This window comes from Onychostruthus taczanowskii, unplaced genomic scaffold, assembly GCF_017590055.1.
Source record: "Onychostruthus taczanowskii isolate IOZ18803 unplaced genomic scaffold, ASM1759005v1 scaffold15, whole genome shotgun sequence".
Lineage (NCBI taxonomy): Eukaryota > Metazoa > Chordata > Aves > Passeriformes > Passeridae > Onychostruthus > Onychostruthus taczanowskii.
In genome coordinates, this window is record NW_024498685.1 from 5,175,763 (window position 1) to 5,189,146 (window position 13,384).

The 13,384-nt window shown below is 36.8% G+C and overlaps 1 protein-coding gene across 1 annotated transcript in view; it reads right to left on the reverse strand.

Annotated features, from left to right (window-relative positions):
• Positions 1-1,351: 1,351 nt before the first annotated feature.
• IGF1 (insulin like growth factor 1) overlaps positions 1,352-13,384 on the reverse strand; it is a 46,862-nt gene continuing 34,829 nt past the window's right edge. Inside the window, exons 3-4 of the mRNA XM_041398654.1 lie at positions 8,638-8,819; positions 1,352-1,765 (exon numbers count right to left, since the gene is read on the reverse strand). Coding sequence (XP_041254588.1) covers positions 1,706-1,765; positions 8,638-8,819 — 242 coding nt within the window. The 3' untranslated portion in view covers positions 1,352-1,705. The remainder of the gene's footprint in view (positions 1,766-8,637; positions 8,820-13,384) is intronic.

Consider the following 13,384-nt stretch of genomic DNA (forward strand, 5'->3'; position numbering starts at 1 on the left):
TCCCTTGCCTGAGCCTGCCACATAAAGCATGGTGAGGGGAAAAAGTTGAATGGGACTGCATTGGAGTTCTTGGACAGGGTGGAACAGTGCCTTCCTCTTCCCTCCCTCTTCCTTCCCTTCTCTCACAGACAGGTTTGATGATTACCTTGGGACACTGTTGGCTGCTTATCCGCCTTCACTCTTTGGCCAATCTACACTGGGCTGATTTACAAAAATGCAGCAGAGGTGTTATTCAAGGAAGAACCACTGCAGGGCCTATCAAAGTTACATGGCAGGGATTATCAGGGCATCTCTGACTCCCACAAGAGTGGGTGAATGGCACTTGTAAGTGAGGGTGCAAGGATGTTATGGTTAATCTCTCCTTGAGGACTCATTCTGCAGTAGTAATTTGTTGATTAGACTAGCTTTTCTGATTTAGAGAAATGCAGCCCAGCTCACAGTGAGGTAAGCCACATCTGGTTGTGGGAAGAATTAAAATGGAGGGGAGCTTGAGTACCCCTTTATGATTGAACAGAATGTTGATATTTCAGGAACAGTTAGTCCCTGGTGAACTACTCTTTGAAGTCACTTGTTTTTCAAATTGTTTTTCAAATTGTCTTCTCTGGGCCTACACACATGTTTGCGTTCCACACAATCGGATGTCAAAACACCACCCTTCGAGTACCTAAAAGGAAGCAAGTATTTTCTCTTGAAAATGGTAAAGTTATTTTCATGTTAAAATCTGAAGCTGTTTTAGTTGATTTAAGCTGAATATTTTTGAAAGTTGTTATTTAATCTTTGGCTTGGTCTTTCCATATTTGCTTTTACCTATTACCGTTTTGGCCAGACCCTTTCATGTAACAAACTATAAAATAGCACCGTTGTACTATAAAACAGAGATTTTTTTACATACTGTTTGATATATGTGTATTGTTGATATGCTAAATTTTACATACTGCATTATATGGAGGAAGAAAGAAGTTACCTATACTGTTACAAAATAATTATCTGGAGGAATCATTACTGGTTTGAGAGCCTATGTATGCTTTAACTGCTTTTAAAAACCTTTTGTCTCACAAATTGCAAAAAAAAATTTGCATGTTTGCAAGAGAAGGAAGAATAAAACTGTCTTAAAACAAATGCATCTATAACCCATATTTTGTCGAAATGCCACAGATGGAATTAATGGATGTTTAAAATTGTATATGTTACCTGCTGCTGTTACTGGGAATGTCACACTGTGCAAATATGAAGGGGTAGACAAACAATGTTTTCAGACACTGTAAAACAAACAGCCTGTTGCTTGTAAAGAAGTGCAAATAAAAAAACCCACCACTTAGACAAGGCTGATGAATGACTCCAGCAGCCAGTGTTCATAGGTTAATTTAGTGCAATTGGATCCATCAAAGGCCCAAAAATTTGTAGGCTTTTGAGGGGCACAGGACTTTAAGAGTTTTTGTGCAGGACAGATAAAACAGGTTAACAAACAGCAATATATCAACCACAGAATTTTTTAGGTTTGGTTAAAATGTTCTGTTTTCTAAAGACTTAATATTGGAATGTTTAGTTGCATTGTTCACTGGGAGAATGCCCATTGGTTGAAATTGCATCAAGCTTTTTAAAACAAAGGTTTTTTAAGTCTTCCAATGTTTAACAAATAATTTATTTACAGCAAAGTATCCTGCAGATGGCACATTCATTCTTCATTCTTGTGGATGGCATGTTCTTACATTCTGTAGTTTCTGTTTCCTGTGTTCCCTCTACTTGTGTTCTTCAAATGCACTTCCTGAAAGTTTAGAAAGAAAAATTTGTTACAGGTAGGTTTAAATACATTGTATGATCACGAAACTTATAATAGTGAGAAAACAGTTGTCCAGAGTGCTGGAACTGCTAGATAATTGTGTTTTAATCAATAATTCAGTTATCTACAGAGAACTTAACTATGCGGAACTTCTGTACCTGAAATTCCCTGTTCTCCTAGACATAAACATTTTGACTGTTGTCATTCTTGATCTTGGCGGAGGAGACATCTGCTGCTGGAGCCTGGATGGGCTTAGGGATGCAGCAGGTACCAAAGATTTCCTTTCTTTCCCAAAGATATTTCCAAAAGGAGGATGTAGAGGGGCCAGGGAACTTTTGAGTTGTAACTGCAGGATTTATGGAATCTCTTGGGCTTTGGTACCAGGTATTTTCAAAATTGCTCTGCTAACTACATATTGCATAGATGGCACAATAGTTTTCTTGGATAAGACCTTGAGGAGGAAAAAAGTTGTGGGCTTGCTGTACGAGCTGCAGCCATATAATTTGTGTTTTCAAAACAGACAAGGTGATGTGCCAGGCAAATCAAGGGAGCTTTGGAGTGAATTATGCCCTCAGTTCCCTGTCATTCCACACACAGACCAGAATCAGCAGCAGTGATGGGGGTGGTATATGCATTTCAATTTGATTTCCTTGTTTGCCACTCCAGTAAATACTAGCCAGGCCCAAGACTTCATATTCTGTATCAGACCAAAGCCAGAATTTTTAAGTGACTCTCCATATTTTTAATACTCATCAGAAGTCAAACACTTAGTTCAGTGAAATTATGGGTTTTTTCTAAGAAATGCAAAAACCAAAATGTCTGTAAAAGGTGAACCCATGTGTATGCAGCTCTACCACTGCATTAGCTATTATTTAAGCCCTAAAAATGAGTCTCTAAAATTTAAAGTAATAACATTTTCTTGCTTTTCTAATGGACAGAAATAAAATGGAAGCTAATTCAGTGCATTGGTTTTGTGGGGGTTTTTAGTGATTTCCCATAAAAAATACTCTTCTACATATAACCTTTCAATTTCCCTTCAGTATCTATTGAAAACAAAATCAGAAATTAAATTAAAAATAAAACAAATCAGACACTTTCAAAGGATCACAAAACTTGAACTCATAGAGAGCTTATTAATTTTCACTGGATTTGTATTGCCTTCTGATAGATGTGAGAGGAATTCTTACTTTATGTAAAACAAAAATTAGGCAGTACTAGTAATTGTTAACGTAATTATAGCACCACCAAGTATAAAACATTGAGCCAAACTAGGATTTATCAACACTGACAAGCCAAAGTTGTTAACAGCAAAATAGTCATAATGAAGAAATGTTTTTGTAAGGAATATGCCATTATAGACTAGATTAATCATCTAGTCACTATTTCTGTGAACAGTTCAGAAGGATACTGGCTTGTCCTCATCCAGTTTTGCTAATATTGCTGTAGAATAGCATCAATCAAATACAGAATCAGAAATGTCAACAGAATTCTTCTTATCCTTAAATTAGAATATATTTTGCTTTTCATTGCCTGTTTCTCTTCCAACTTTTCCAAAATGACCTTTGCTGCCTTCACTTTTTCCTAAGTTATACATTAGTTTTCACCCTGAAGAGCTCATTTTGGGTGAAGCCTTAAATTTTCACTGATTAAAGTCATCACTGCCAACACTAAGAATCCTGCCTTATTCTACAAGTGCTTATATTGGTTACAATGAGCTAAGAAAACAGGAATTTCTTTACTCATATGCCCAGGTTTTTTTTTTTCTACACAGCAACAAAACAAAATATTCTCCTCAGTGCTGACCCTAGGTGCTCCTCCTTGAAGAGAGTTTACCAGCATATAGAAAAAGCTCTATTCTTCATTTTATTTGCCAAAAGTCATATATTCTTAAAGATTACAAACTCCCCATCCATAAAATACACAGTGAGAGCCTTAAAACGAAACAACAGCCATTTTGCATTGCAGTGACGTTCAAAGTCTATTTATATTGAAATTTAACTGTGTGTTTCTGAAATGAAAATATAAATTCTCTCTGCTACTGTTGTTGTCTGACTTTGAAATGGCTTTTTCATTCAAGTAAAGCAGGTACTAAGATGCAGGAGTGCTTCACTTACAGATTTTAATAATGACATGTAGGTGGAAAAAGAGTTGTCATGATACAACTAGCTTTGAAATTGAAGGAAGATGGCAGGTTGCTTTTAGAACACTTCCTTCTCCAGAATGAGCATTTTGATACATTACTACCAATAAGTGGTAGCATGCATGCCAGAAAATGCTTTTACCCACATAATACATTTTTTTCAAGCATGAAATAGTGAGACCACTGGGGAAAAAAAAAAACCACAGACCCCAAAACCAGGTGTGAATGCTTGAATTAGGTTCTCAGACCTGCTCTTGTACTGGTGTAGAAAAGTTTGGTTTGTTTCTCAAGACTTTGAGAAGAAGGTAATCGGAAATAAAACTGCTCTGAGCTGATATTCAGGCTCAGACAAAGGCAATCATAATTTTGAGATGAGAGATGCAAAATGTGATCAATTTATAAGTTAGCTAAAGAACAGGGAAGCAGATTTCTAGCCCATCACCTTCAGCATGGATCTTTGGAGATAAGGCAGTATTAGCAGTGGGATTACAACTGCTTCAGTAATGGTCATTTGAGTGAGCTGGAAGGATGCTGGGAAGCAAGCAGCAGCATTCTTATCCCATTAGGGCAGACATTCAAACCTCATATTGGCATTGAAATTTCTCTTGCTCTATTGGTAATAAATGGAAAGTCTAATGTTTGTAGTAACAGGCATGATACCTTAGCTATGAATTCTCTGGGGTCTCTGAAAGCTTTCTAGTTCTGTGGGCAGTGTGATCACTCACATAAAAACAGGGCTGCAAAGCAAGCAATGGGAGAAAATAATTCTCTGAAAAAGCCAAGTCCTTCTATCTGTTACACCTAAACGTTCACTCATTGGCTTGGTAATGTGGCGTGGCTTCAACAGAAATTAGGATTGGTGCCGTGGTGCATATTTTGGCCTGTGAATGTATCTGAGTTGATGCTGAGCCAATTACAAAAGAATCTGCCAGTCTTAGAAAAATTAATGAGAAATAATGCAATACTTTTTCTGTTTTCTTAATGGCATTTTCTGAAACTAAAAATACCAATATCTTTTCCCTTTCTCTCTTAGTCCCACTCAGTATTTATTTAAATTTTGAAGATTAGATAAAATATGAAAAGTGTTTTTGAGAAAGCCCACCTCCTATACATACTTTGTTGGTATATATATTTATGTGTATTTTTCACATATGAGGCCTAAAGAAGAAAAAGGACTGTAAATCTGAGGAAGAGCAAAATTATATCTAGATATGCACCTCTTTTGCCATTTTGCTCAGGTTGTGAGGGGATGACATGGCACAATGTTCATGAACAAGTTCAAGTTGTGCCAGGGCTGGTGTAGATAGCATGGCAGGAAAACTTTTTTTCACAGAAAACATTGTCAAGCACTGTAAAGGGCTGCCTAAGGAAGTTTTGGAGTCATTATCCCTGCAGTTATTTAAAATATATGTAGATGTGGCACTTACAGACAGGATTTACTGGTGGACTTGGCAGTGTTTAGTTAATGGCTGGACTCAATGTTCTTAGAGTTCTTTTCTTACCTAAATGATTGTGTGGTTCTTTTTTTACTGGATTTTAAAATCAGCCTCACCAGCCTTCACATTCAGCAGTAATTTTCAAGGTACCTCGTAATCTTGAATTTACAAGACAATTTTGTGACATTGTTTCTGTGACACTGCTTCATTTGAAAAGGTCACAATCTTCCCTCATGTGTACAGTTGTGGAAATTGTTCAGTTGTTTCCTTTGGTAGGGCAGTTGTTTTTCAAAGAGCTACTCAATAGTTTTCCAAATTGCTGTTAAAACTTAATTCACTTAAGGATAATTGACTAAACTTTAAGCATTTTTCAGAAGAGAAAGAAACAAACAAACGAAAAGCTAGAGGGTACCATGACACCAAAGACAGGACTTAAACTCCCCTTCTTGCTCTTGTTTTGTGCTTTAGAACTCTAAATATAGTGTAGGACTTAGGAGAAACCATTACTTTGTTTTCCAGCAGAAATACTGAAACTGTAAATAAGAGAAGATCCCTACTCCACTGATCTGAGATCATCTACCAAATTGTGCCTAGCAGGAACCATCTGCACAAGGAACTGGGGAAATAGACCTCTTACTTAAGCACTAGAAATATTAAAACAAAACCCAAAATCCTGGACTTGTAATTTAAAAACATTGATGAGATGCTGAACAAAGACTGTCCAATGTATGAAATGAATAAGAAGTCTGAGAGGAACTGTACAACCTCTTATATATTGCATCTAGTCCTACCTTACATCTTGCATCTAAAGATGAAAATTTTGAAAAGATTGTATATATATGATAATAGCTATATATATTCACTTTCTGTGAAAAAGATATAGATCTCATATACAGCATATCATATTGAGAGAAACAGTGTTTAACAGAAAAATAATTTGACTTAAGCATATCTATATTATTTTAGTTAAAATCCGTGTCATATCAACACTATGAACTAGCTAACTACATTCATCCTGGGAGAGTGTGTCCAAAAAAAGTTTGAACACAGTTGCCTTACTTAATGGCAGCATGTACAACTGACTGCAAAAAGAAAAGAGAAAAAAATTAAATGAGGACATGTACTGGTTTTTCCTACTGAGTTCCACTTCTCTTCCCTCCACTGTACTTTCCTTTTATCTATCAGAAATCTGAATAATAGTTTCTCTTACCTGTTCTGTATTTTAATTTCCTCGAACTAATTTACTTCATCCACTGATAAAAATGAAAATTTGTTTGTATTTCCCATCAGATTTGTTACTTTATTGCCAAGTTCCTATTGAGAAGAATTTATGATTTCTTATATTATGTTTAACATGTTCCTTTTTGAGTACAGTTTCCTTAAAGATGTTTTCTTTAATATTAATTTATCTCTTATTTAATTTACTCTTCCATTTTCTAAAAATTCCATCCTTTATTTAGGATGCATGTTGATTCATTCAGTTTTGCAATATTTTACATCTTCTTGACCTCTTTTATCTAATTCCCTCACCTTTTTTTTGACCTCTTGAGCTCCTCATTGTCATTTTACTGCTCTTTTCACCTCTTCATTTTTTTCCCTTTTCAATTTCTGGGATGATTTCTTCAGCAGCTATGCTCTCTCAATTACTCAATTACATACTCCCTTTTATTTTTTTTTCTTTCTTCCAGTATCCCTCCTGAGTGCTACCTCCCCTGATGCTGCAGAAACATACAAGATCTTTTCTGTCTGTAAAAGACAATGCTCTCCTGCTTATGTTTTAAACTGGGAAGAGGACAGCTGCCTAAAGATGACATCATTCCTTAGTTCTCCAAGGAAAATGGTGTGGAGATTCATCAAAGAGCTGGCAGGTATCTTGTCTCCTTTACTCCAATGTTTTATCCATCGCCTTAGCAACAAGTATGGGAAGGAGCACACTGATTCCTGGCCAAGCCTGTTTTCTTCTCTCCAGCTTTCCTTAAATTTATGTGTGCCCAGACAGGAATAAACCTAAACCAGGGGTTTCTTGTCTGCAATTGAGCTCCACCTGAAGAAGCCTTCACTTGTTGCCCTGTGTGCCCTTTGAGGTCTCAAGGTGATATTTCCCAGGAAGGATCATTGATTTTTGGAAAACTCTTGAGGAAGGAAGGGGAAAAGATTGCATTCTATGAATTGACTTATGGAAAAGAATGGATGCTGGAATGACTACAATAGTTCTTTTCATAAAGTTGATATTAAGGATTTTAATATACAGCACTGGTTTCCTGACTTCCTATGAAATCTTAGGTTCCAGGTCTTGTAAGCAAAAATTTTCAGATAACTGCAGGAGTAGTGCCAACATGTGTGTAGGACAGACAGGGTCAACAGTAATAAAATAAATCATGGGGGGCTTACAGCAGAAGACAGATAATATGTAAAACAGATGTTCAGACCTCAAACAGCAGAGACAATTGAACATGAGCTTAATTGTAGCCTAGTCTAGGTTTTCTGAGCTATAGTCTCTATTGCTACATACAGTATACATACAGTACCCAGATGTACAGTACATCTGGTATCAGGGGAGCAAAAATCTGGATACTCAGAACTCCACAGCTCTAAAAAAAAATACCAATCAATATTGGAAGTGGCTTGGAGAATATATATATGTATTAAACTTTAAATAGTTAAAATGAAGTATGCAATGATTACAGTGACTATCCATTTAATTTAGTTCTGATAAATTAAAAAAAAAGGGAAAAATAATGAAGAAAAAAATTTGTTCATTTAAGTGTAAAATGAATAGCAGAATGTCTGATTTCCTTCTTGAGCATCCACTCTACCTCTACCTAACAGGGGAGCATGACTGAAGAGATTCTGGATAGATGAGTTATTAAATATTCAGTGTTTAGTTTCTCTTTTGAAAGAGGTCTTAGTTGGTATTTACGATTGGGTGATGTAGGTACTTGTCACTTACTACCCTATGGCAGGATGAGAGCTCACAACTTCTGGATCAGCAATTCTGTGTTTTATTCAGTAAAGGGATGAGATGGAACACACCTCTTCCCACTCTTAAGTAAAGAGATGAGATGGAACACCACTTCCCACTTATTTCCCACCTTGGCAACTGTTTTCCAAAGTTCTACTAAATCTAGTAGGCAGAACACACCAATTGTTTTCTATGTTACCAGCCTTGATAGAATTTTCCTTCCCTAAAACACGTAGGGGTTTTTTTGGTTGGTTCTTGTTTTGTTGCTTTGGTTTGGTTGTTGCTTGGTCGTCGGGAGTTTTTTGCCAGCCTGACCTACCTTTTGTGCTTTGGGCATGTCGGTGTGGCGCTGGGCGCGTACGGACCGCGCGGATTTGGGCGGTTTTATTGGAGCACAATACATCTCCAGCCTCCTCAGGTCACAGCTCTGGAAGCAGCATTCATCCACTATTCCCTTGTGGTGCAAGCGTCTACTGCTGGATCCATACCCTGTGGGCTTGCCTGTTCAAAACACAAAGGGGAAGTTTTTAGGTTAGAAAGGAAGTGCAAAGGTCTCGGGAGCACTCATATTATTGAGGTGTATTATGTTAACTGAATCACCAGTGGCCATTGTAGAGGCTGCCTGTGTCTATCTATTCTAAGGCCCTGTTCTCAGATACACCTTTGGATATTCCTTTCCAGATATTCCTGGAAATGGACAGCTTTGATCTCTATGTGTGGCTGCTATTTAAGCATTTGAGCAAATCTATGCCTCCTTAGAAAAGTATTATTAAAATATTTTATTGAACTGCAGTAGCCTCAAAAATAGAGAGGGAGGATGCTGAAATCTGACATTTGGACAGAAAAATTACCTTTTAGCTTTTGTATGAAAACATTGTTGAGGTAGCTGGTGTGTAAGTACCATAGATCATGACTGTGTTGTAGGCAAGTATTTCCTAATAAAAAAGGCTACACTGAGGTGCTGTGTGCAGTCAGAGTGTATTCCAAAGGGAAATACTGTGTGCCACTGCACATGTTGTAAGGTCTGCCAGCTCAAAAGTGGGAAGCAGGAATCGAACTTACAAAGTAACCGATGAAATAGGAAGGTTGATGGAACAGATAGAAATGGAAGATTTTTACATTCCATAGATGTGCACAAGATAAGAAATGGGACTGATATCACATGGCTTTCCTGTGCTTTGCATTTGCACCAGCCATCTATGGAAAATAATTAATTGGCAAATATTTTTCACTCAGCTCCAGTAAAGGCCAACATTTTCATTCATAAAACTCTTACACGCTTATATTTTTTGTCTTTTTTTCTGCTGTGGTTTATGATTTCCTTAGTAACTGCTGAATTCTCTGTTGTCCTACACAGAGATTATAGACCCATTATTTCCTGGGATTGTTTGTACACAGCCAAGTCGGATATGCAGTTGCCCTGTTATGACTAACTAGAAATGAAGGAACAGTAAATTCACAAAAAGTAAGTAGTTGCTTACTTACTACATCTATTTTAAAATTCTGATAGAATTTGATTTTAGACAGTAAAATTCTGAAAAGATTAAGTGTTTTGTTTTGACATTTTCAGCATTAAATGTTTCCACTTACAGAATGATCCACATTGGTTAAGAAATGAAAAATATGGAAAAAAAGACAAGCATGCCAAGAGCCAAAACATGAAGTAACTCAATTCAGTCAGCTCTACCAATTTCTTTTCTTCCCTTTTTTTTTCTCTTCTCCTTCTCAGTTATATCACTGAGACCAAAAATCTGTTATTCACAGAGTTTGGCAGGAGTTCACATTTTAAGAATTACTCAAGTTAAATAAAAGTTAGGGATATCAAAAAATATGAATATTCAGTTTCTCTTTGGGAACTTATTGCCCCCAATGCTTATACAGCAAAATCTAGGTTGATGTCCCTGTGTTTGTCCTGCAGTTGTCAATTTGAAAAGGCAGCACAACATTTTACTGTTCCCTGCGATTTAAACATGTATCCACTGATGAAGAACCCTTGAGGCCTTATAATATTAACAAATGAAAAGACCTCTAGTGGTACAGTGTGTTTCACATTTTAGCCAGCAATTCAACCAGTTGAACTAACTATCCCTATGAGCTTTGTAAACCCAGGAAACACCGTTTTTAAATGTCTTTTTTACCCCCAGGGACTATAAATTAAACAAAAAGAAAAATATGCTTACTTAGAATATTGCAATCCACTGGAGGCCTCTATATTGTACATTGCCTGCTAAATTATTTGTTTCATAAAACTAAACAGAACAGCATGCCAGGAATAGATTACAGTAATATTTTGGTTTGCATCTGTGTGTGTGTGTGTGTGTTGTTGTATGTGCATCACTGAAAAGTACTACAAATACTAAGATGTGGAGTTTGGTTTGGGTGGTTTTTTTTGTGGTGTTTTGTGTTTTTTTTTTTTTTCCCCTAGATTATTTTCCCTCACTGAATTATACCCACAGCTGTGCCACATTTGATATTGTTCCCATTTAAAGCAGGGAAAGGCAAATTCTGTTCCTGGATATGCAGGTGCCTGATCCAGCTGAACTGTAGGTACAAGAACTGATTAGTTAACCTTCCTTTTCTTTTATCAGTCTGTCCATTTTTCATAAGCAAGTAAACCCTAAAAACTTCTGCTCAAGTTATTTTACCCTTCAATATCCAAATTTAATAAAGTACCTTTACTATCCTATTCCTGCTGCCTGCTTTATTTAGTAATCAGTAGCAACATTTTCCCACACCATCATAAATATGCATAAATAGTTAATACAAATCCTGAATCCTGGAATCTTTCTGGTGAAAATCTTAGAGTACTTCAAAATCATTTTTAGAGTAGCCAGACCAAAGACATCTACATATTTTTCTTACAGAATAATAATTTTATGAATGACTATATAATGTCAAATAGCTCTTCTAAAAGCTTGTATGGGACATGTAACAAGATGGGAATGGAATCTCTATCACACCAGTGCTGATTTCATAATGAAACGTGACATTAACTTTTTTGTAGGCTTAAATATTCATGCATCATATAGCGTAATAAATCCTCATCCTTTATATAAAGACAACATTAGTATTGGGAAGTTGGAATTTTTTATTCCAATAAATGTTTTCCAAGGCTTTCAGAAGTCCAAAGCAATCAAGTATACTTAAAATTTGTGTGATGTAGAAAGTGATATTGCCTGAAGTGCTGTGCAACAGAGAGAGCAAATTAACAGAAAAAATATTCCTTTCCAGTAATCATGATCCACAATCATAATTGAGAAGTATCTGATGACTAAAGTAATTTTAAAGCAATAGATTTTAAATTGCTCCTGACCTCTTAAGTGCTGCAGTATACCAAGATACTATCACACTGAAAGATGAGATAAAGAATTACAAGGAGATACCACCACTTCTACAGATGTTATCACCATTCAGCCCATCTGTTCTGGCAGGACTTGCAGGGTCAAATGGTCCCGGTTCATCAAGTTAACAAAGTATGCACTTAAATCTAGGCAAATGTTCAAGCTCCTACGTGGTGCGTTGGATTAAATCACATATTAGACAGTGAGCTCTCCTGCATAGGGACTGATATATCTAAGCACTTCAGTTGAGCTTTAGACAAGAGTCCATAATGGTAAAAAATGGCAGGTGGTTCTGCATTTTTAATGTAATTTCTACTCCTTATTTTTATTTCAATAGTATTGCCTTCAGTATAGACTGCACCTTCTGTGTTACTGTACTGGAAACCCACATAGTTCTTTCTCATCTTTCTGACATCATTTGAGTGCTGCCTGCCAGCTGTTATCAAAAGTTCCTTCTATTTACTCAAACTTCAAAGTGCTGCCTGTGGACATACAACAGTCCTAGGCATTCCTTTTCGTTGATGTACACTGATTTCCTTGGAGTTTTCTTTCCTTTTTTGTCAATGGCTAGCTCAAAAGAATTTCATATCATGTAGGTCAAAGTTTACTTAATAAATATTTGGCTCTTATTTAGTCTACTTTATCAAATCTGTGGATGTCTCCTTTGGTGCACATCAAGAAGATACAAAGTCCAGTCGCAGTGATGTCTCCTGAAAGCAGTCCAAGGTATCAGATTCCAGTAGCTCAGGTGGCTTCTCCACTAACAGCACTTCCCTTTAAATGATGCAAAGTCAGTGGAGTAATTCAGCAGGACTTGTTTACACTTGGTTTCTTTCTGTTCTTCCTCATCCCTCCGAAATACCCTCCTGTTGCTGCCACTGGATCTGCTCTGCCACTGGTTTCAATGTGAGAAGAACTGGTGTAGGTGGATTACAGAAGTTTCAAATGTCAAGTTATCCAGGCATTCTGTGTAGAACCATAATCTGCTGTTGTAGTATTAAAATCAGAAATTACATGAGAAATAGCCCAGGATAAATGCAATCTAGGACTCTAGGAAAGAACTGGGGTTATATGTTCTGGAACGTTTATGTGACTCTTTGTATTTGCTGTTGTGTCTTTTTAGCCGAGCAGTAGACATGGCATGTAGACTGTAATTCAGAAATACATCATAAATCTGAAAAACAGTGCATTTAATCCTAATCTAGTATTGGAGTCAATCTTCAACTGCAGCTTTTAAAGTATGGTGAAAGGCCATTGACCTATTAGAGTGCTCTAGTCTTGTAGCAAGAAACTCAAAATGTTTCCATCAAAACATTGGGGTCAGGTGCAGTTTGGAAGCATTGACATCAGGAAGCATCAGGAGGTATGGGAGCATCCTGTAAGGCAGCAGGTCAGTCAGGATTTTCCTGTGGCCTAAACAACAGGCTGAGAGTTTGTGTTGCTCTATTACAGCACAGTAATTGAACAAGAACCTCCTGTGTGCTAGATCCAGACTGGAAGCTGGTGGTTGGAGAGGTTTTGAGTTGCATGTGCTGTGTGCCTTATGGTAGCACAAAAGGCTAGAAATGCTGAGCTTGAGATTCATCTTGCTCATCTTTGGTCTCTGAAAATTTGGGATCTAGTTTAAGATAGTGGAATCAGCAGGCAGATGTGTATTGAGAGTGAATTTTTCTTGTATTGAATGCTTTGTTTAAAATTAAATTTATTCTTGTCCTCTGAAGGAAA